The sequence below is a fragment of the Fusarium redolens genome, assembly GCF_020744475.1.
Source record: "Fusarium redolens strain MPI-CAGE-AT-0023 chromosome Unknown BKA55scaffold_13, whole genome shotgun sequence".
Classification (NCBI taxonomy): Eukaryota; Fungi; Ascomycota; class Sordariomycetes; order Hypocreales; family Nectriaceae; genus Fusarium; species Fusarium redolens.
The window spans coordinates 1391933-1413560 of record NW_025763676.1 but is presented as its reverse complement, the minus strand read 5'-3'; the positions used below and the strand labels follow the sequence as shown (position 1 = coordinate 1413560).

Here is a 21628-nt window from a genome sequence, read left to right as displayed (position 1 = left end):
ATCCATCGAATCATGATAATCTGGATTCGCCCTCTTGATCAAATGACGACGGTTGGTGAGAGGGGCCAACGTCGGGGTACAGTGCTCCGATGTGGGGTTGAGAGAGATATACAGGATATGAGTGAACGTATATGGCCATTTATATAATAATACCCCTCTTCTCACTCTTCTATATTATTATTATACTTCAATAAGTGGTCGTTCCTCAGAACCAATTCACAATGTCTATGTCCGTCGAAGATGCTACCAAAGTGCGAGAGGGTTTCCCTAAACCCTTTCCCAATATTCCCAACAATGTGGTTGAGCAGCTTCGCTTGAATGGAAAGGTCCTCGTTGTCAACGGAGCTGCTGACGGTCTAGGGTATTCGGTAGCTGAGGGCTACGCTGAGGCAGGCGGAAATGTTGCTCTTTGGTATAACTCGTGAGTTATTCATAATAATTTCCTTGAGATCTATGTCCTCAAACTGTTACTAATCTGTGTTCCAGGAATGAGGCTGCCATTGAAAAGGCTCGACTATTGTCAGAGCAACATGGCATCAAAGCATCTGCTTACAAGGTCGACGGTGTGTATCTTTCTCTGAGTAGAGCCTTTAGCAGCAGCTGATAAGAATATTTCCTCAGTATCCGATGCACAACAGATTCAAGATGCCCTGAAAGCTGTTCTCAATGATTTTGGCAAGATCGATGTTTATGTTGCTAATGCAGGTGAACATTTCCACAGCACAGAGCATGTATGAGTTGAAAGAGAACTAAGAAGCATCCGTTAGGCATGGCAATTTCAAAACCCATTCTTGAGCAGACCCTGGAAGAATACAGGAAGCAGATGTCGGTGAATGGTAAGTAATCACTCCCAGCATCTCTGGTTCTACTAACAGCCATGTGGTCGACGGCGTTGTTTTCTCTGCCAAATACGCCGGTGAGATTTTCAAGCGTCAGGGTTTCGGCAACTTCATCATCACCTCCAGCATGAGTGCTCACATCGTCAACGTGCCAACCGATCAACCAGTCTATAACGGAAGCAAGGCCTTTATAACCCACTTTGGAAAGTCTCTTGCTCGGGAATGGCGCGAGTTTGCTCGTGTGAATATTGTATCTCCTGGATTCTTTGATACAAAGATGGGTGCAAGCCCCGAGGCGCTCAATGAGGCGTATCGCATGGCTGTTCTTGGAAGGCAGGGCCATGTCAAAGAGATCAAGGGTCTCTACTTGTATCTTGCTAGCGATGCTTCGACTTATATGACGGGAAGCGATCTGCTGATTGATGGAGGCTATGTGTTGCCCTAGACAGTTGACGAAAGGGAACTGTAGAATGTCATGGAGATATTTCACGATGGTCGGTATTCGACAACAGTATAAATATTTATACAATGGTGGTGATCGCTGGGTTGAAATTGAGGATGGTTTCACATTATCACCTGTCTATATAATCTACATAGATGAAAGGATTATTTAGTGCCAAAAGATCTACAGGTATTTAAGCGGAATGTTTCCCGTTAAAACTATATATTTAATTCAACTACATTTCTCTTCACAATCACATTCACGAAAATCGCGCTTCCTATGTTGATAGTATTCTAAAACATTTTTGAATCATTATATTTAAGCCATCTATGGAAACGGCCTTCTCATGTCATGTAACACATTCTTTATCTCATGAAATACCTTTCTTCTGTGCTGATCTCGGTTGTGTAGTGGATTGGCCTCCTGCAACTCGGTCATCCCCAACAAATCAATTCTCTGTTCTGATTGCTCACGATGGAGAGGTGACATCGCTAATGTAGTCATGTTTCCCCTCATTCGGAGGACAGTCTTCCGAGGAGAACCATCACCTGACTGGGACTGTAAGTAGAAGTTGTGTTGAATATATGTATATATAGTAGCATAAATCTCATGGACTTAACAGCAGTCATACAGTTGCGCTTTTAATCTTTTGATTCCAAACCTTTTCTACGAAAGTTGAAACTATGAGTGAGACGGCAAGTATCGTCCTAGACTTTTATAAACATGGACTGACAAAAAGTTGATAGAATCCGTCATGCTTCTTGTACGGCCCTGAAGACGCTCGCTTTGCGGAAAGGCCAGTCCCTCAAATTGAAAATCCGCATGATGTAATTGTGAAGATTGCATACACTGGGGTTTGCGGTAGCGATGTGAGTGTCATTCCCAATACTCTTTAATATAATGCTCATAATATCAGGTCCATTTTTGGACGGAAGGCGGATTTGCGAGAAAGGTTTCAGGGGAGCATCCTCTGGTGATGGGCCATGAAGCTTCAGGTATCATCTACAAAGTCGGCCCAGCAGTTTCAAACCTCAAGCCTGGTGATCGCGTGGCTATTGAGCCGGGCTTTTCATGCAAGAACTGCACTCACTGCAAATCTGGACGATACAATCTCTGCCAGAAGATGAAGTTCGCCGCAGATCCGCCATCCACTCACGGAACGCTTTCTCGATATTTCAAGATCCCAGAGGATTTCGCATATAAGATTCCCGACTCCATCAGCTTGGAAGAGGCTGTTCTCGTGGAACCTTTGAGTGTCGCTGTCCATGGTGTTCGTCTCGCCGATGTACGGCCTGGCCAGAGAGTCATGGTCCAAGGAGCGGGGGCAGTGGGTTATCTCACGGCGGCAGCAGCGTGGGCCTATGGAGCCAAACAGGTTGTCATCACCGATATCAACGCTACTAAACTTGAGTTTGCAAAGAAAGGTCTTAAATGTCAAACGTTCAAGCCCCAGTCGAATTCAACACCTGAACAAGAAGCGGCCAGATTGAAACAAGAGGCTGGTCTTGATGAAGGTGCTGACGTTGTCTTGGAATGCACTGGAGTCGAATCATCAGCGCAACTTGGTATCTTTGCCTTGGGACGCGGAGGTGTTTTTGTCCAAATTGGACTTGGCAAAGCCATGCAGACCTTGCCTCTCCATGCCATGTGCGAGAGGGAGATGGTTATGAAAACCTCGTTTCGATATGGTCCTGGGGATTTCGAAATTGCTCTTGAGCTTCTTGAGTCAAGAAAAGTCTTGGTTTCATCTCTGATCAGTAGCGTTACACCCTTCAATCAAGCCCCGGAAGCATGGAAGAAAACTTTGAAAGGAGAAGGAATCAAGAATCTGATTCAAGGGGTCCAGGATTGAGATGGATGTTCAAGAACCAATGCTAAGTTCAAAGCGTGAGTACCGTGCCTTCTGAGAGCCTATTATTTGCTTCAAATATACTTGATAACAAGAAAAGAGTACTCCCTGGGCACCGAGCACACATCTCTATTCTGAAATGATATCTTCGCGTCTTGGACAATGACACTATTCCCGTTGTAATGCCGCTAGTTCTCATCACGTTCGATAATCAAAACCCGACACGGCTATCAAAACGACGACGGAGAATCAATTTGAAACCTCAAAAAGACAATGGTTTAGTGGATTGATGCATAATGAGGCCCTCTATTCATGGCTAGATGCTTTTTTACTCTCTTATTGTCCGCTACAAGCCTGCTCCTCCGTTTCGTGGTCCATCTATCATCCACCTACCTTAGTGTGTCAATTTTATTGTAGCCCGCTTACCACTCCACCGTTCAGTGGTTAGCAAGGATAACTAATCATGACTCAATCACAAACTCTGCTCCGATCCAGACTCGTATAAGTACAAGAAATTGGCCACCTAAGATATTCATTTTCGCAAACAGAATTTGGCTATCATGGCTGATTCGTCACCAACTGTGGCCTCGCCGCCCCGACGAAATAGCCAACAGGCAAACACTCCTCAATCAACGACGTCAACTAACAACAATCGCGATGGAGCATTGGTATTGCACGCCAATTCTTCAGCCTCAGCTTGGTGGTCTCGATTCCGATATCCAGTCATGACTGCTGGAATTGTGCTTTTACTGAGTCCATTCACGTTTTTATGGCCTGGTCACGAGTCAATTGATCCCACGAATTACGCAGAGCGTACTAAGCGAATTCTTAAGACGACGCCGTAAGCTGACTCTTGATCTTGCTTACGAGAACTGCACTGACAGTCCGCAGTTTAATTGACGGCCACAATGATCTACCGTTCATGCTCCGTCTTGAACTCAAGAATCGTATCTATGATGAGCGTTTTGACTTTACCAATCGATTGCTCGGCCATACAGATCTACAGCGACTGAGGCAAGGAATGGTCGGCGGTCAATTCTGGAGCGTGTATGTGGACTGCGATGAACAGCAGAAGCATTTCGAGGATCCTTCCGTAAGTCTCAATTCCTTCGTCAAACTTTCTGTCGTATTGGACTCTTGCTAATCTCCTCAAAGTGGATCGTTCGAGACACTCTTGAACAAATTGACGTGACTCGACGCTTCATCCGAGAGCACCCCAAGGACCTTGAGTATTGCGATACTGCGGCCTGCGCTAGAAAAGCGTTCAAAGCAGGTCGCATCGCAAGCATGATTGGCATTGAAGGTGGTCACCAGGTTGGTGGCAGCATTGCAAGCCTTCGGCAGATGTACGAACTGGGAGCGCGATACATGACTATCACACACAACTGCGATAATGCGTTTGCCATGGCAGCTTCAACTGTTGCCTCCGGAACTGCAGATACGGGGCTTGCAAAACTCGGGAAGGAAGCCATCAAGGAGATGAACCGGCTGGGAATGATGGTTGATCTGTCACATGTCTCTCATCAGACAATGAGGGATGTTCTCAGTCTTGCACGAGCACCGGTAATATTCTCGCATTCTGGAGCATACGCCATTGAGCCGCATCTTCGAAACGTCCCCGACGATGTTCTTCGCCAGGTCAAGCACAACGGCGGCATTGTGATGGCTGTGTTCCTCAATCGCTTTCTCAACATGAAGCATCCTGAACAGGCATCGATACACGATGTCGCAGATCATATCTTCCACATTGCAGACGTATGTGGCTGGAATTGCGTTGGAATCGGTGCTGATTTCTTTGGAATGTCAAACGTGCCTATTGGGCTGGAGGATGTTTCCAAATATCCCAGTTTGATGGAGGTGCTCATGCAGCGTGGTGCAACAGATGAACAGATACGTCTGCTTGCAGGAGAAAATATTCTCCGAGTTTGGGGAAACATTGAAAAGAGTGCTAAAGCGATTCAGGGTACTGGTGAGAAACCGGTAGAAGAAGAGTACGAGGGACGACAGTGGCATAAGGGATTTTCAACGGATCCCTATATGCTGAGGGGAGGACTCGAGGAGGCCCTGAAGAATGGGGCTAAGATCGAGGAAGATGTTTTCGATTTAGATGCCGAAGGAAGGCCTAAGATTCTGTCTACCTAGGTGTTATTTGTAAAAGAAATAACACAACATTCGTACCAAGCTGTATCTGTTTGCCTATTACCAGAATTCGAAACTATGGGGTTTACAGATAGCTCTCGCATCCCCTTCATCCTGGGCAACAAAAGCTCTATATTGTGAATACCGCAAAGGCGCTTCATAATTATTCAAAAGTTACGCATATAGCGAGATAAGCCTTCGTCGTATGTCGAGCACTTGACAATCGTTAACCAATGCCTCACATCAAGACCTTCCTCTCACTTCCACAACTATGCACCTTCTCTGCGCCTCGAGCAACATTCGACCACCGAACCATGTTTCTCGCTATGCCGCGCTTACTCAAAGGGTTAGCAGTTGAGTTTTCATGCTTAGGCACCTCATCTACGCTTAAGGCAAGACTTGCAGCGGCATAAGCGGCAGCCTTAGCGTTGATGAGGAATGCTTCCTTGTTGATGTTCTTGATATCATCGCATGCGGTATGATAGCAAGCATCTTGCGGAGCACCGGCGCCTGTAAAGATACCGGATGAAGGAATTCCGAGTTCAAGGAAGCCAACGTAGTCTGAAGACGCCCCAAAGGGTCTGTGGCGTGTTAGCGGAGTCCATAGAATATGTTTAATTAGGATGGAATTACGTATACTCAACGGGATACCCTTTATCGGTTAAGAAACCATAGAGATATTTCGCGCCAGCTTTGTGTGCATCCGAGTCAGCATATACGATGTAGTAAGGTTGTGGAGAGGCAATCATGTCGTAGTTGTAGTAAAATCGAATCTTGCTGGCCTCGTCCTTGGACAAATTGGATACATAGTAGGTCGATCCAATCATCCCACTCTCTTCAGCACCCCAGAAGGCAAACCGAAGCTTGTTTTTGAATTTCTTGTACTTCTTGACTGACTCAGCGATGCTGAGTAGGGCGGCAACACCACTTCCATTATCGTTGATACCAGGGCCTTCTTGAATAGAGTCAAGATGGGCGCCCAGCATCACAACGCTGTTAGAATCGCCAGCCTTGGTATCTGCAATGATTTGCCAAGTTTCGCGCTTTTCAGTCAAGACATCGATGGTCAGATTGACCTCCAGGTTCTCCCCTGCGTTAAGCCGTTCGACCCAAGAATTTCCCTTGTCGTACGTGATGACACCAACAGGTGGAAGTTTACCAAAGTTGTCGGCGCCGAGGGAACCGGATCCCGCTGTTTGGTTGGGATTATCATTGAAGACGATGGCGGCTGAAGCACCGTTGTCCTTGGCAAATTTGAGCTTGTTTGCAAACTGGCATTTTCCGCGCTTGATCAAGGCGATCTTCCCTTTGGCATCAATGTCCTTCCACTGGTCTTCGAAACAACCTGAGCCACGAACATCGTCTATGGGGACGAGGGCCAAAGGAGCAGTTACTCCGTCAGGTAGGGGAGTGGCATGGTTGTACTGCAGTGAGACCGCATCAACATGTTCCCCATCGGGACCTGTCAAGACAATCTTTCGAGTTTGGGAAAAGAGATGCTTGAATGGCTGAACAGTGATATCAAAATGGTTACTGCCACTTAAGCGAAAGAGAACAAAATCAAGAGACGCGTTGTAACCTGAGAGTCCAAAGGCTCGATTGTTGTCGTTGTCCAGGGCAATCTTGTATAAGGCTTGGAGCGTATCATCGAGACTACATATTATTAGCTCCAAATGCGATATTATGTAAGTACAGAGGGTGATTAGTTACTCTTCTGCTTTGATGTCATCTGCCACACGTTGGGGGGTGAGCTGCTTGTGTGCACGTGCTCCAGTAGCCAATACTACCAGGGCACGAATGAAATTATTGAGCTTCATATTCAAGTTTTACAAATTGGAGCAGGTGTATCCTGTCCAAGGTGAGGCAGCAGCTACATTCACTCAAATACAACCGATCTAGATGACCGGTAGCCTTGCCTTCGCACTGGAATGCGACATCTCGGACTCCAAGCATATTCTTTAGTTCTTACAGGAATCCAACATCCCGGCTAAAGAATCCTTCGGATCCTGTAAGGATTTGCTGAGCCACATGTAGCATTAAGAAGATATCATCAAATTCCTGGAAGCAACCCGGGGAACGTTACTAGGCTAAATGCTGAAGCGCGGTTCAATTTGATAGGATTCTCCATTGGTTGGCCCTGGGGCTTAGATTTGGTTTTGAAAGCGAGCTGGCCATTCGGTGCTCGGGGAGAAATGGATCGATTTATGCTAATATGAAAACAGCGGGTCGGTTTTTCGTAATCAAAGTCCCATTAAGTTAGTTGATGAAGAGTCCGAGGCACATAGTCCGAGATATGTGATCCGAGCTAGCCTATCACACGAGCTCAACCACTCTGGTCTTTGATTTTCACCAGACTTTGGACAGCCATTTCCTGGCATTCCAATGCCTGAAACGATGGAGCTATCTATAATTTATTTATCGGTTTCGCGATATATAGTTAACTCTGGGTATCTCAGGGTATCTCAGGGTATGCGGATTGTTTATAGCCTCTTCAAGCTTACTGAACTGGCCTTCAAAAGAATCGACCCAAGCAACCTGTCTCAGCATTTCTCTCAGGTCGATCCAGTTCAAACCTAGTCGTTCCATCATATGTGTTATCCTCTCAGTCAACCAGCTTCTATCAGGAGTCCCCTCAGTCACTGCCGCTACAGCTAGTATCCAAATCTGAAGTTCTTCCAGTCCACCCCATGGTATTTCATATCCAGTGAGCAGATGTGAAAGTTGTGGTTTTCGATACTGAATGGCGCCAACTGTGTGATGACTGTGCTCGGCTGCTGTGACAAGAAATCTCAGAGCGGCCAAACGGACAACCTCGTGAATTAGTGGTATTCCAGCAGGATGACTCTCTGGCCCTTCCAATGCCGCAAGCCGCGGTACACGGAGGAGAAAATATGAGCTGCGTAGGATAGTTTCACAGTAATGAAACGTCGACTCCTCCCAGTGCTGAGACGCTTTCGAAACTCTTGTGAGTGATCGAAGGACCGAGCAGATATTTGATAGATGGGGTGAAAGATGCATCAAGGCTTTCAAAATATTTGTCAGTGTAGGGGTTATTGTTGGTGGTTCAGACTGAGTCCATAGATGTGAAGGAGCTTCAAATCTTGGTGGGCGGTCCAAGGATAGGCATCCGATAATATCTGACCTATTAGTATTTTATTCAGTTTCCGATGTGTCTTGAGTTCCAAACAATGCCTACCAGATCAAAGACAATAACAAATATGATGACCTAAGCTTGCCTACCCCTCCACGGCCGCGCACCAAGGTTTCTAATCCGGCCAGATGGGTGCTGTATCGTTCGACTTTACCTATGCTCATCTGTAGTCAGTTAGCGGGAGTTCCCAGATTAGATCCCAAATATTACATCATAGTTGGCAAGACCTATGACAGTGATCAAAACTTCATCAGAAGTCATGTTATTCGCAGTTTGGATCTTTTGGCTGGTGAGTCGTAGACAGTGGTTGTAGTGCTTCAGCGCAGCTGAATCTTCTCGCCCAGAATGCATATCACCAGTATACCCATTGCTATACAGGGCGATCTCTGCAAGTGCAAGATTTAGAGTAGCGTCGTCGACGAGGCCGATAGCAAAACAGATCTCTCTGACCTTGTCGCATATGGACGACTTTGGACGAAGCACTGTCTTTTGTGAGATCTGATATTTGTAATTTAACGATAAATAGGACTTACGAAAGGCTTCCATCATCTTAGCTCTCATATCAGTCCTAGAGTAGAGTGTCCGATCTGCACCTGGATCAAGAGGCCGTGTTGATGACTGGGATATCTTTTCAGGCTTACAGTTGTCTGGTTGGTAGAGTGTGTATGCCGCCGAGTGGGTTTCGTGAAGTGCCAAAGTCTTTGAAATGTTCGACTCTGACCTTAAAGTCCTACTCTGCATATTCTTTCTTCTTGAGAACCCTATATCTTTCATCACATGCTGATGGATTTTGCGCTTGTTGTGCCGGTTTTTGACCTCGTCTGGGTGGCTCACGCTGATGAACTCGAGCTTCGCCCCTACCCGACTTGAGGCTGACATTCTGGTTCAGAGAATATGGGGTACAGTCAAATTTTTTTCTAAGTGTACAGTTTCCATTAATGTGAGAAGACACGTCCTGGTCATCATTGTAGATAAGCTGTTTTGTTTAGTGCATTCTTGATTCGTCAGCAACTTCAATGTCAGATCCAGTCACGTAGGCTAGGACTGCAAGTGGATCGTGATAAAGTCACGCCAAAAGGCATAAAGAAAATCGGTTCATGATTCTTGTTCTTCATGCCTACAAAGGGAGGCATCAAGTACAAGTTCCAGTGCTCAACCTGGAGCTCCTACTAAATCAATGTCTGATAGGCTCCAATAAACAAGTTTGACTTGCAATGACTCTGCTTGTCAGAAAGCACACCGTAGTTCCAAATACTTTACATCAACCAGCAGCATATCACTTCCTTCCATTGTCGAGAGTTTCTCCCGCGCATTTCCTCTCACCTCAACGCATAATGTAATATGACTCGACCCTAAACCAACATCTTGGGCACTGCATCGATTCTCCTGTGCACCAAGACTCTGCTGCATCGTTGGCAGCACACAGATCCAAAGATCGTAGGTTTTTCTTGCTTATTATCTTCTTCCAGTATGCCACTCGCTTATGTCGATATCGAACACAATCGCAGCATATAGCCATCGTTCGTTTGGGTAGACCTTTGGGGGTCAGGGGTCTCATGCGCTTGAGTAGGTTCTTGAGATGTGCACAGAACTCCAGGTCACGGTGCCTATGGCCACTAGCCGAAAGAATGCGGAAGTTGGCAGATAGACAAATACGATAGAATAAGGATTTGCAAGTGTCTTCAACCTCGATATAGGACGTGATCTCGAGCAATATCTCATTCGGAAGAGTCTTAAATAGCGCCGATTGGTCTTGTTTGACTTGCAATAGCTATAGTGTGTTACTTTGATTTTTCATATCGAATGTAGTGGCTTGATTTTAAATATCAAATACGTACCTGTCGCGGAACAACAAACGGTGCGGTTGGACACACGATCATCGTCAGTGTCGTCGGACTACGTATGTAGTGCATTCCGCGACGCATTTTGATGGATGATAAATAGCTTTAGGAGAAGTTGCAGAAACTATTGTTAGAGAAAGTTCCCCGCGCGATAATTCGTCCTCGCGAGATGAAAGGCGTTCTGAACAAGAAGCCGCAAAAAGGAATGGGTTGACGAAGCAAACAAGTCAAACTCGCAGTAGAACTCGAAGCGCCAATTTTGCTTTAGTTTTTGCCGTCATATGAAATAGACAAGGGAAATGTTTGCTTCTTCGTCAGTTGCAAAATCCATATATGCCAAGATGAGTTGGAAAATAAATAAAACATCTCTTCAGTGAATAGTAAGTTCTGTGCGGTGGCTATAAGCTCTCAGCCGCAGGTCTCAACTGCAAATAACACATCTAGCTCACAATTTTTTCAGTGAATAAGGATTGGCATCTTCTGGAACAAAGATGGATGCTGAAGCTGGCTGGCACTGCCGGCACTGGCAGGCCCTGATATTCATCTCTCACATTTAGGAACAGTAGACGAAGTTCATATTTGCATATTGCAATTTTCTTTGTTTTTGTTCAGTGGAATAACATCTTGCCTCTTTCGTTCCTGTACTGATGCACCTTTTGACTTTCAAATGTGCCATGACCGCGAAACCGGATTGATAGTTAAAGCTTACGATATCTGAATGAGATATATTAAGCCAACACATTGAAAAGTCCCAATTAAGTCAAGCCTTTAGAAGGCAATATGTACACAGCCTCAATAAAGATAAATGTCCCAATTTAAACATAATAAGCTTTTGTAATGACTTACTCAGTGACCTTGTTTGCAGCTACCTGGGGTATAAGAAGTCATCTCGAGACCTGGTCCTCCATTGCTAGAAGCAGAATCATCCGAGGCAGTCTAGCTTTGAGGGTAAGGAAGATGGACTTCAATATAGAAGCTTGATCCCCAAACGTGGTTACTGACGAAGTTACACGTGGCATGAAAAACATAGTCAAAATCTCATTAAGTTCCCTCGAAGAGGGACCGCGAACATTGAACACAAAGAGATTACATGGCTCGCAAATAATAGCTGGATACCAGACTTGCCAGAACCCAGTGTGTTCAGTTTGTAAAAATTCATCATGTTTAACTCCAGAGTTCATTCAGTTCCCAATGCACATACCCAAAGAATCGCTACGATATCGAAATGGTCCTGGCGGAAAACTTGGCAACTGAGCTTCCGCTATTCCAGCCAAGCCAAGCCGTATTTTTAAACGAAAATGCATGATAATCACTAAGAGATCCATTCTGCCTAGACACTAGATCATGAATAAATACACGATGCATGTAATCAGAGGCGGCTGGGCGGACTTGGCGGAGCTTGTGCATCGTTGATCTGGGGTAGGTGGTTGATAGATGCGGCCAAGTAGCAACACCCGGCTGCCAAGACAGTTTCTTATTATAACGACATATGTCTTTATTATTCAGAAGCTTGTCTCTTGGCTGGCTGGGATAGCTACAAGATTCGGCGATAGAGCCTTGGTAATAGTCTTGGCCAGCAGTGACTCCACCTGTTTGGAGGTTTTGTGTTTGGGACACTGACCAGGAACTGGCGGCAGATGAAATTACAGTATTTATCCAAGTGTACTAAATAATGTTAGTCTGGATTCTATGGGAAAGCAAAATGACTTTTGAGCCAGGTTTGTATGGTATGCAACGCGTCCAGTAAAAAGGCTTGGCTGAAGCCTTAATGTTAAGTAGCTGGCATTTGCAAGTGATGGACGGCACAAACCACATTGCGTGGCAAATCTGATCTGATTTCCTGATCGCCATTAAGCTTCAACGGTCCCGAATCTATCTCTTGGTTTGGTGCCAATCTGCCAACTTCCACGTTTCTAAGGCTTAGCATCAGATACGGCACAGTCCCCCACCTAAGTCCTTGGCTGCGTCTAATGCTGTAACACCTCGGGCGTAATAGGGAGTGATTGCCGTAAATTACGACCAATTTGTGACTGTGCGTCAATGCCTGCTTAAGTGCTTGGCAAGCTGCAAGCCAAGTCACTGGCCGGTTTAAGCTACGACTTCACGGAGCGGAAGTTGGCCAAACGGCATTAGATCTTGGCAGGCATTTGAGTGGACGACCATTCCGAGATCTTGTCGGTTATAAACACTATGCTCAGGATGTTCACGGAGTCTAACCGTTGAGAAAAGAAACAAGATGATCATTGCTAGCTGTCGATCTCAAGCGGTCGCGGAATAGAGTCGCCTTAGCCGCCGTTATAAATGCAACTCGCTCGGCCACCAGGATACGAAGGCCTGCATTCTTTATTTATGGCCACTGTCTCACAGCCTACTGCACAAAGTGATGAGCAGCCGTTTTTTCCATATATGCACAGAGTACAAAACATCATGAATGGGGGTTGCCAGGGGGAAACGCGGGGTCTGGGGTTACAAACCTGAAAACCATCTGCACAAGCAAAATGAGGTCCTCAACAAAGTCATTGATCCCTGCCAGTCTTCATTTTGCTTCTTTCCACACTAGCAAGAAATTAGTTGAAGGATATCAGACACTTGAGTAGCGATTCGCCCTGCTTCAGTGAACCAACCGGGGATTTTGATAGCCGTAGGCTTAATACCCTGTCTCGATCGTATCACTGATTATGTCTTTGTAGCTCAAAATGCAACCATGGCGGAAATTCTTTGTCATCGATGTTCCAAGCCAGGGCAACCTTAATCTCAACACTAAACGCTTTAAGCATTACACTTCAGTATCACGGCCTGCATTGATATGGCCTCGGTCAGCACCGCTGCATTTCACGCAATGCCTCAAATAATGCCTAATGGCTAAGTTTGCTGCTTGTGCTCACCGAGTAGTCACACAACCGGAGATGTGCAGGACAAGTCGGCCATTAAGACGCTCCTCGCTGGCCGCTCGGCGTTTGGATCGCCCATGCCGAAGGCTGAGGCCCGAAGCCGCCACTTCGGATGTGCCAAGCCTCAACGGAGCGGAAGGTGGACCACCGCGGCGGAGCACGTGACTCGTATGACTTTTGTCTTGGCATCAAGGGAGCGGAGGTGGATACGGAGGCGCAGGCCGAGGCGGAGGAGACTGGGGCTCCGGAGAGGCCGAGAAAGTGTGAAGGCACATGGGCATCAAACGTGAAGAAACGAGGAACTTTTTATTGTTGACAGGAGATATTGGTCCAGTGGGGAGTCAATCAAGAGGCATTTCGAAAGAAGAAAATGAGAGAAACAATTCACATCGAAATGATGGCAGCAAAGATTGGGGATGCAAACTCTGCTTTATCAATGCGGCATGTCTCACCACTAACCATAATACGAACAAACCCGATCCAAGAGAAGAAAGAAAAAATAGGCGACTTTTGGCAAGCATTCTTTCTGTTTCTCGACGTAACATGAACTGAACACAGGGCCTGCCAAGACAAGAAGTGCTGTCACTATTGGACAATGGACCCAGAGAGTGTGGATCAGGTGATATGATTGATTTTGAGTAGCCGATAAGCTTAGCGCAAGTGCCCAGAACCTTAAGTAACATAAGCGCAAGGTTAGTTGGTCCTAGAGTGAGGAGCCGACAGGGTGTGGCGATTCATCAGGCCAATTGACAGAGTCCAAAGTCTACAGCCAAGCCTACTCTTAACTTGTTCCAGAAACGAGTGTCTCTGCCAAGGGCTCTCATTTCATGCTGGTTTTCAATTTTCTTCTTCTTTCTTTCTTGTTACCCTCCATGCCACATGCAAAATCCCCCACGGAAAATGCAGAGATACCTAAACGCAGAAGCGATCAGAACATCTTTGCTGGATCGTCAGAGGAGATGTGGGGGTGCAACGCTCGATAATTCGGCGTATCTCGACTTGAAGGTCCGAGGATTGATTGGATACGCGTCATTGCTCAAGCGCCAAGAGCCGCCAAGATGGATTTGACCCTTTGAGGTTATCACGACGACCGCTAACCCTAGGTGCCAAGATGTGATGAACCAGCTGAACCTTGATACAGACATTCTTCCCTTCGGCGAGATGGTGGTTTGTTGAGCAACCACTAGCTTGTGCTTTTCCTTGGCTCTTTTGTCTTGGCTAAGATAGCATGGCATGGCCGAGTACTGGTTGATATTCTTGGACGGTGGTGGAATGCCGAATGAGCTTTCAGAACGAGTGAGAGCTGCAAAGCATAGCATTTATGGTTCAGTGGGCAATATTGGAGTTCGAGACAAGAGTTGGGCATCTCGTTAATAAGAGTGTTGCATTGGTCATGTTCGGTATGCTGCCATGGCTCTAACAGAGAGCTATGACCATGCTTGCATTGCAATCGAGGCCATGTGTCAACGGTTAGCTTAACCATGACGATGGATGCCGTTGAAACAACCGGTCCATGATGATCAAAAGACCAGGGGAATGCCGGAAATGCTTGTTGAAGAAGTGCTGTAAACTTGATAGACGCCGCTCTAGACGCTGACCTCGTGAGAAGCGAGAGGATCCATGACCGCCGTGACCATGCGACAATCCAGGTCTGCAATGCACACCAATGACCTCACCTCTCAATTCTGAGAAGAGCAGCAAGATTTCTCCTGTCGCGCAGTCTGTCCTCCGTCTTTGCACCCATTGCACGTTTGCGCAATACGCCAAGCTGCCAAGACGCCAGGATCCCCACTACACACACCACCAAACAGTCTCACGATACAGTACGCGACTTTACCATTTTGCCGGCCTGTGTTTTTATTTGGGGTTTTAGGATGGGAACGCGACTGGGATCTGGAGATGATAGAACCTGGAAGAAAAGCACCGAGAGATTGAGAAGAAATTTGCGGCATGCTTCCACGTCTTGGTGCTGCATCCTAGCTTACACTGTTACATAGACTGCAGACTGAGTATAGACGGACCTCTACCGGTTGCGACACGGCAGTTGGAGCGTAAAATACGGATTACTACTGGAATTGACGTCACGGGGCCGTCCGTTTCGTTTCCTCTCCGTTCCGGGGACGGCCGTCAACGATACGGCACCTGATTCATAGCAACACACCACAGCAAAGGTAGGCTAAATTCACTAAGAAACTAGCATTGCATTGCAGGCTGAGGAGAGGCTCAACACCTGTCTACAGGGGATAAGGATAGGGCAACATGGAGTGTGTGGGGAAAAAGCGAACTCTCCAAGTCCGGTGGCGGATCTAAACCGCTGGTCGGGTTCGGGATGGGACCAACGCCAAGAAACCCCGAGCCTGGCAACGACTCAGGTCCGCGATAGCATGAGCAATTGCGTTGCTTTCATGGCCCTTTTTCTAATTATGACGGTACAGTTGCTTCTTGAGATTTCTGCCTCCCGCAAGTATATATGACCTCGTCCCCCGCACCCCGCCAAGGTCTATTTCCCATTAACTTCAAAGTTATCAATCACGTACGTCGATTGTGCTCTAATCGTACAGATAACATTTATCCATTCATGCCTTGAAGTCAATTACTTCACCATCACTCTTTTATTCGTCAATGAAGTTCAAGTAGTCAATCGACTCTTGTACACAACGTCAACACATACGTAACCACCCATCTTACAACGACTGTCACTTATACCCAGGGCATAAGGAACACAAACAACAGTCAGGTTCTCTTCTCCCGCCTTTTCCCTACAAACCTGGTCGCCAATCTTAAATCCATCGACCATGGCGGCCGAGTACCCCAAGCACCCGTTCCTCCTCACAATCGAGGAGACGGCGCAAGCTCTCGGCACCAGCATCGACAAGGGCCTTACGAGCCAACAAGTTGCTGAAGCTCAGGAAAAATACCCCAAGAATGAGCTCGACGTGGGCGGTACTGTACCTTGGTACAGTATTTTGACCAAGCAGCTGCTCAATGCCATGATCATTGTAAGTGGCTTTACCCTCCAAACTCAATTAGCCATACTAACCCGCCATAGGTTCTTGCATTTGCCATGGCTCTCAGTTTCGGTATCAAAGATTACATCGAAGGCGGTGTGCTTGTCTTTGTTATCGTCCTCAACGTCACCATTGGTTTCTGGCAAGAGTATCGCGCTGAAAAGCGCATGGATGCTCTCCGAGCTCTCTCCTCTCCCAGTGCCATGGTTCTTCGCGATGGAAAGACCCAAGTTATTTCCAAGTATGTATTCATTACACAAAAGTAAAAGTTAACTCAAAACTAACCAATTGAATAGCCCCGAAGTCGTTCCCGGTGATATCGTCCTTCTCAAGATGGGCGACACCGTCCCCGCCGATCTCCGTCTCTTCGAAGCCATGAACCTTGCTTGCGAGGAAGGTCAACTTACTGGCGAATCGATCCCCGTTGAAAAGATTACCAGTAACAATATTACTGCGCCCGGAACCGAGAAGCTTGTCGAGTCTGAGGATGAGATTGGTATTGGCGACCGCGTCAACATGGCTTATGCCACCACCGTCGTCCGAAAGGGCCGTGGTCGTGGTATTGTCACCGCTACTGGTATGTCCACTGAGGTTGGTAAGATTGCTGCTTCTACCTCCAAGAAGACTCGCAAGGCTGGTCGATCCATGAACTACAAGAAGTACGGAAAGCGACAGCCCTTTGTTGGTGCTTCCAAGCGAACTTGGGATGTTATTGGCAAGTTCTTGGGTCTCACTGAGGGAACACCTCTTCAGCGAAAGCTCTCCGCTCTGGCTTATGTCCTCTTCGGTTGTGCTATCATTCTCGCTATCGTCGTGTTTGCCGTCAACAAGTTCGACATGAAGAACGAGGTTATTATTTATGCCACTTCTCTTGGTATCGCCATTATCCCCGAGTCCCTGGTGGCTGTCTTGACTATCACCATGGTCGTTGCTGTTACTGTCATGCGAAAGGCCAACGTCGTTGTCCGTGATCTGTCCGCGCTCGAAGCTCTTGGAGGAGTCACCAACATTTGCTCTGACAAGACTGGTACCCTCACAGAAGGAGCTATGATTGTTCGCAAAGCTTGGATCCCTTCTTCTCACATCTACACTGTCCGCGACTCTCAGAGCCCCAACGACCCCACCAAAGGCCGAGTCACCTACTCCAAGCAGAGCGATGAGCCTGAAGAAAAGGAGGCTCCTCGTGACTACGATCGCGAGCGTAGTGCCGCTGTCCTCAAGTTCGATGTCCCCGATGAGAAGCTCAACCAGAACAACGCCCAACCTAAGAAGCCTGAGCCCGAGGTCGAGTGTGAGATGACAGATGAACTTCAGGCCTTCTTGCTTTCTTCCGCTCTCTGCAACCTGGCTACCGTCCGATACGATGATGAAGAGGAGAAGTGGCAGGTTACCGGTGAGCCTACTGAAATTGCCCTCCAGGTCTTCACCCATCGCTTCAACTCTGGAAAGAAGACTCTCGAGGGTGATGGCTGGAAGCAAATTGCCGAATTCCCCTTCGACAGCTCTATCAAGCGAATGTCCGTCATTTACGATGCCCCCGAGGGTGCCAAGGGTTCCATTATCGATACTGCTAACTCAATGGTCTTCACCAAGGGTGCTGTCGAGCGTGTCTTGGATCTCTGCGACTACGTTGGCACTGGGCCCGATCAGCAGCCCATGACCGATGAGCTCAAGGAGAGTGTTCTCGAGCAGATGAACAGTCTCGCTTCTCAGGGCCAACGTGTTCTGGCTATTGCTTACCGCCCCTGGGATGGTCGTTTCACCGCCAAGCAGGCCTCTTCTCCCGCTGAGGATGAGAAGCTTCGAACTGAGGTCGAGCAGGGTCTTATTCTCCTTGGTCTCGCCGGTATCTACGATCCTCCTCGCCGTGAAACCAAGCCCTCTATCGCTGAGTGTTCCAACGCTGGTATCCGAGTTCACATGCTTACCGGCGACCACCCCGAGACTGCCAAGGCCATTGCCAAGGAAGTCGGTATTATTCCCAAGAACCTTAGTATTCTACCTGATCACGTCGCCAAGTCTATTGTTCAGAAGGCGACCGATTTTGATAGAATGACCGACGAGGAGATTGATGCTCTCGAGGAACTTCCCCTTGTTATCGCCCGTTGCGCTCCGGACACCAAGACCCGTATGATCGACGCTCTCCGTCGCCGTGGTGCCTTCATGGCCATGACTGGCGATGGTGTCAACGATGCTCCTTCTCTGTCTCGTGCCGACGTCGGTATTGCTATGGGTTCTGGTTCTGATGTGGCCAAGTCTGCTTCCAAGATTGTACTTACTGATGATAAGTTCAACTCCATCGTCGCTGCGATCCGCGAAGGCCGTCGCATGTTCGACAACATCCAGAAGTTCGTCCTCCATCTCCTGACTTCCAATGTTGGTGAGGTTATCCTCCTGGTTTGCGGTCTTGCTTTCGTCGACGACAGCGGCTTCTCAGTGTTCCCTGTCTCGCCTCTTCAAATTATCTGGATCAACATGGCTACCTCTTCATTCCCTGCCTTCGGACTCGGTCGCGAGCAGGGTGCTCAGGACATCATGCGCAAGCCTCCTCAGGATAAGAAGCGCGGTGTTTTCACCAACCAGATCATCATCGACATGATTGTCTACGGTATTATCATGGGTGCTTGCACAATGTGCACTTTCGTCATCATCGTCTATGGTGCCAACGGTGGTAACCTCGGCTTTGAGTGCAACCAGCGATACTCCGATGAGTGTATTCCCGTGTTCAAGGCTCGCGCTGCTACTTTTGCGGAACTGACATGGTTGATCCTCATCTCTGCCTGGGAGTTCAAGAGTCTGCGCCGCTCCGTCTTCCGCCTCAACCCTGACGACGACAGCAAGTTCCCCGTGTTCAAGGATATCTACTCCAACCGATTCCTCTTCTGGTCCGTCATCATTGGCGGTCTCTCTGTCTTCCCTGTTGTCTACATTCCCGTCCTCAACCACAAGTTCTTTAAGCACACTGGCATCACTTGGGAGTGGGCTCTGGCCGTTGGCTTCACCGTTGTGTTCGTCGCCGGCATTGAGCTCTGGAAGATGACCAAGCGACACTTCCACCTTCTTGAGGACGCTCCTGTCCGACGTGGTGTCTGGGGCCAGGGCGGTGAAGACGGTGGTCGCCTTGCTCGAACCATGTCTCTGTCTAGTTTCAAGACCTGGGCATCTTTCTCTCGAAAGGACACTGGCGAGTCTCTCGGAAAGCGAAGCACGTCTCGTGGACCTACCGACCGACACATTGTGCCTCAAGGCCTTGCAGCCACCGAGGCTTAATCTTATGATTTGCATCTATGATGATAAAAACGTTTAAAAGGGGATGGGGGTGGTTTTCGAAAAGTAATGATACAGGGGAGAGTATGTGGTCTCATGAACTGAAGAATATTTTGGACGGATGGGAAGGATCATGACGAATCTTAATATTGCATGTTACATTGATATCACTTCTGCTTTTAGTTGCATTATACCGCCCTGATAGAGGGTATAGATATCCCGCTGCCCAGCCATAGAATGCTGGTGCAAATGCATTACATTGCCATTGAACATTTATTTCTTTACGTGATGTCTTGGAAGTAAACCTCGATCTGTCAAGCGTTTGCCCATAAATTCTCAGGTTTGTAGTTTGAAGTGAGATGGTCCGTTGTGAGACTTGCCGGAACTAATTGTAAGACCAATTCATATTTATGGATTTACTGATGTGGCATATACACATGTATCCAAGTGACCTCTTCTGATTTGTAAAAGCTAATATTTGTTGTATAGTGAAGCCGGCCGGCACGTTCCCCAATGAACGACCGGGGCAACATAGTGTAGTAACTCTTTCAGCATCTTTTATTTATTAACCTATCTTCTACATAATTGTCTTAACCACAACAGCCAATACCACCGCCAACAGACCCACGCTGGGCGAACTCACTTTCGAATGCGAAGCATTGTTCTCGCCAGTCGTGTTGAGTCCCAAGTATTGAGCGCCGATGGTTGTCAGACCACCACTATTTGACAGGAAGGCGGCGTTAGGGCCAACGTTCGAGACATCTGAGCGAAAGGCGCCGAAATAGGTGTATCTCCCTATAAAGTCTGACTCGTCAAACCACTTAAGAGTCTGCTTGAAGAATTGTTCTGTTGGTTGGGGGTCTTGATGCGCGTAGGCATATTCTGTAACCCAGATAGTAGAGTTGGGCCATCTATCAATAACTTGTTAGCTTGAGTATGGTTATAGAGAGAAGAGGCATACTCGGCAAGGCGTTCACCAATGTGAGAGGCAAGACCTTCAAAATTGTCGTACCAATGCACAGGAAGATAGTCCCATGTGCAGTTTTTCTTAGGCCCATCTTGACTCTTGATTGCAGAGCAATTTCCCAAGAACTGCCTCAGCCATGGCATGCTACCCCATCCACCCGTGCAAGCAGGAAGACCCAACTTCACGCCCATCTCACCCAGTGGTTCAAAGTTCGCGACCCAGGCCTCGGCAGCGACCTTGGGGTCGAGATTGCTTCCGCCCACATCGTTACCAGCATCCGGTTCATTAAAGCCTAAGACATGCGTGATGTTGACTCCATCTTCTATGAGGCTCTTGACATTTTGGAGGAACGTCGTATCGCTTGAGTCGGATCCTACACCCCACATCATGGGTACGAACTCGAACTGTTCCTGAGGAACATCCTTATATACATTAGAAGGCTTGTCTCCATAGTTGTAGTACCAGGTGATATCGCTGCCGTTCTGGACCCAAATTTTGTCATCCTGGGGTTTCTCGGTGTTGGGAACGAAGCAAAGCCCTCTCTTATCATCGCGGGTGGCGTATGAAAGACTGACTAGCATGAGAGCCAGGAGATGCTTTGAGAAAGTCATATTGTTGTTTGATCGCAAAGTTTTCTCTTGAGTAATAGCCGTAATTAGCACAAGAGACAGGGGAGATAAACGTCGAGGTTCCAAGGATTGAGTGTCTGGAATTCAGAGTTGAGACTATTCTTCTCAATCTCTAGAGGTCGGCTGAGGTTGCCTGACGTTCCGTCTCAGTGGCGGTTAAGTTAAACACAAACTGATACAGTCAAGAATTAAAAGAAAGTATGAATGTTCAGCTTCAAAAATTGTCTGAAAGATTGTCAATAAAAGGGAGTGACGAGTCAACCAAGGACAACAGAGATCGCAGTTATAGGGAAGAGAACAAGAGGAGGCGTGGCCTCGAGTTATGAGGAAACATTCAGCAGAAGTTTCGTTCCATAACTGTTCTTCATCCATTAAAGAAGCTGGACAGCTTGTAAACGGTGGCTTCTGAAAAGTCGCCGAAAATGGATATAGTATGAAGCTATCCGATCTACTGGTTGGTTTGCATGGCCGCATCGGGAAGATGGTCTGTCGAGCCAGGGTCCAGACATTCAGAAACTAGGGACTTCCGAGACACCCTCTATAGAATATAGTGCCCTTATTGGATCATCATTGTGATCCAGGAACAAGTGCAGCACCACGCCACG

At 47.3% G+C, this 21628-nt stretch overlaps 8 protein-coding genes across 8 annotated transcripts; 4 read left to right on the top strand and 4 right to left on the bottom strand.

Annotated features, from left to right (window-relative positions):
* Positions 1 to 221: 221 nt before the first annotated feature.
* BKA55DRAFT_517824 (uncharacterized protein) lies at positions 222 to 1284 on the top strand (the record flags this gene model as incomplete). Its single annotated transcript, XM_046188217.1, has 5 exons — positions 222 to 421; positions 487 to 563; positions 622 to 705; positions 768 to 840; positions 876 to 1284. The coding sequence occupies 5 exons, from the start codon at positions 222 to 224 to the stop codon at positions 1282 to 1284; spliced, it is 843 nt and encodes a 280-aa protein (XP_046046673.1).
* A 680-nt stretch (positions 1285 to 1964) lies between these two features.
* Positions 1965 to 3133, top strand: BKA55DRAFT_596509 (chaperonin 10-like protein; the record flags this gene model as incomplete). Its single annotated transcript, XM_046195957.1, has 3 exons — positions 1965 to 1976; positions 2028 to 2150; positions 2198 to 3133. 3 exons carry the CDS (start codon positions 1965 to 1967, stop codon positions 3131 to 3133), a joined length of 1071 nt encoding a protein of 356 aa, XP_046046672.1.
* Positions 3134 to 3690: 557 nt separating this feature from the next.
* BKA55DRAFT_693396 (membrane dipeptidase-domain-containing protein) lies at positions 3691 to 5272 on the top strand (the record flags this gene model as incomplete). The annotated part of the gene is made up of 3 exons (XM_046199911.1): positions 3691 to 3971; positions 4022 to 4223; positions 4286 to 5272. The coding sequence occupies 3 exons, from the start codon at positions 3691 to 3693 to the stop codon at positions 5270 to 5272; spliced, it is 1470 nt and encodes a 489-aa protein (XP_046046671.1).
* Positions 5245 to 7086, bottom strand: BKA55DRAFT_706076 (uncharacterized protein; the record flags this gene model as incomplete). The annotated part of the gene is made up of 3 exons (XM_046200679.1): positions 5245 to 5850; positions 5903 to 6922; positions 6980 to 7086. 3 exons carry the CDS (start codon positions 7084 to 7086, stop codon positions 5508 to 5510), a joined length of 1470 nt encoding a protein of 489 aa, XP_046046670.1. The 3' UTR covers positions 5245 to 5507.
* Positions 7087 to 8125: 1039 nt separating this feature from the next.
* Positions 8126 to 9498, bottom strand: BKA55DRAFT_113581 (uncharacterized protein). The gene is made up of 5 exons (XM_046184739.1): positions 9062 to 9498; positions 8954 to 9007; positions 8631 to 8902; positions 8466 to 8584; positions 8126 to 8406 (listed from the first exon to the last, which is right to left on the bottom strand). Coding segments are annotated over exons 1-5 (684 nt in total). The 5' UTR covers positions 9300 to 9498; the 3' UTR covers positions 8126 to 8405.
* Positions 9499 to 9744: 246 nt separating this feature from the next.
* BKA55DRAFT_596505 (uncharacterized protein) lies at positions 9745 to 10300 on the bottom strand (the record flags this gene model as incomplete). Its single annotated transcript, XM_046195956.1, has 2 exons — positions 9745 to 10191; positions 10259 to 10300. The coding sequence occupies 2 exons, from the start codon at positions 10298 to 10300 to the stop codon at positions 9745 to 9747; spliced, it is 489 nt and encodes a 162-aa protein (XP_046046668.1).
* Positions 10301 to 15947: 5647 nt separating this feature from the next.
* BKA55DRAFT_517855 (uncharacterized protein) lies at positions 15948 to 19430 on the top strand (the record flags this gene model as incomplete). Its single annotated transcript, XM_046188220.1, has 3 exons — positions 15948 to 16151; positions 16202 to 16401; positions 16457 to 19430. The coding sequence occupies 3 exons, from the start codon at positions 15948 to 15950 to the stop codon at positions 19428 to 19430; spliced, it is 3378 nt and encodes a 1125-aa protein (XP_046046667.1).
* A 574-nt stretch (positions 19431 to 20004) lies between these two features.
* Positions 20005 to 21005, bottom strand: BKA55DRAFT_596503 (uncharacterized protein; the record flags this gene model as incomplete). The annotated part of the gene is made up of 2 exons (XM_046195955.1): positions 20005 to 20338; positions 20389 to 21005. The coding sequence occupies 2 exons, from the start codon at positions 21003 to 21005 to the stop codon at positions 20005 to 20007; spliced, it is 951 nt and encodes a 316-aa protein (XP_046046666.1).
* Between the last annotated feature and the right edge of the window lie 623 nt (positions 21006 to 21628).

Excerpts from the sequence above, each read along its gene's own strand:
- BKA55DRAFT_113581 (XM_046184739.1), bottom strand. The coding sequence starts at position 9,299 with ATGTCAGCCTCAAGTCGGGTAGGGGCGAAGCTCGAGTTCATCAGCGTG. Across the intron at positions 8,903-8,953 it reads TAAGATGATGGAAGCCTTTC|TGCTTCGTCCAAAGTCGTCC; the intron begins GTAAGTCCTATT and ends CACAAAAGACAG. Across the intron at positions 8,585-8,630 it reads TAGGTCTTGCCAACTATGAT|ATGAGCATAGGTAAAGTCGA; the intron begins GTAATATTTGGG and ends AACTGACTACAG.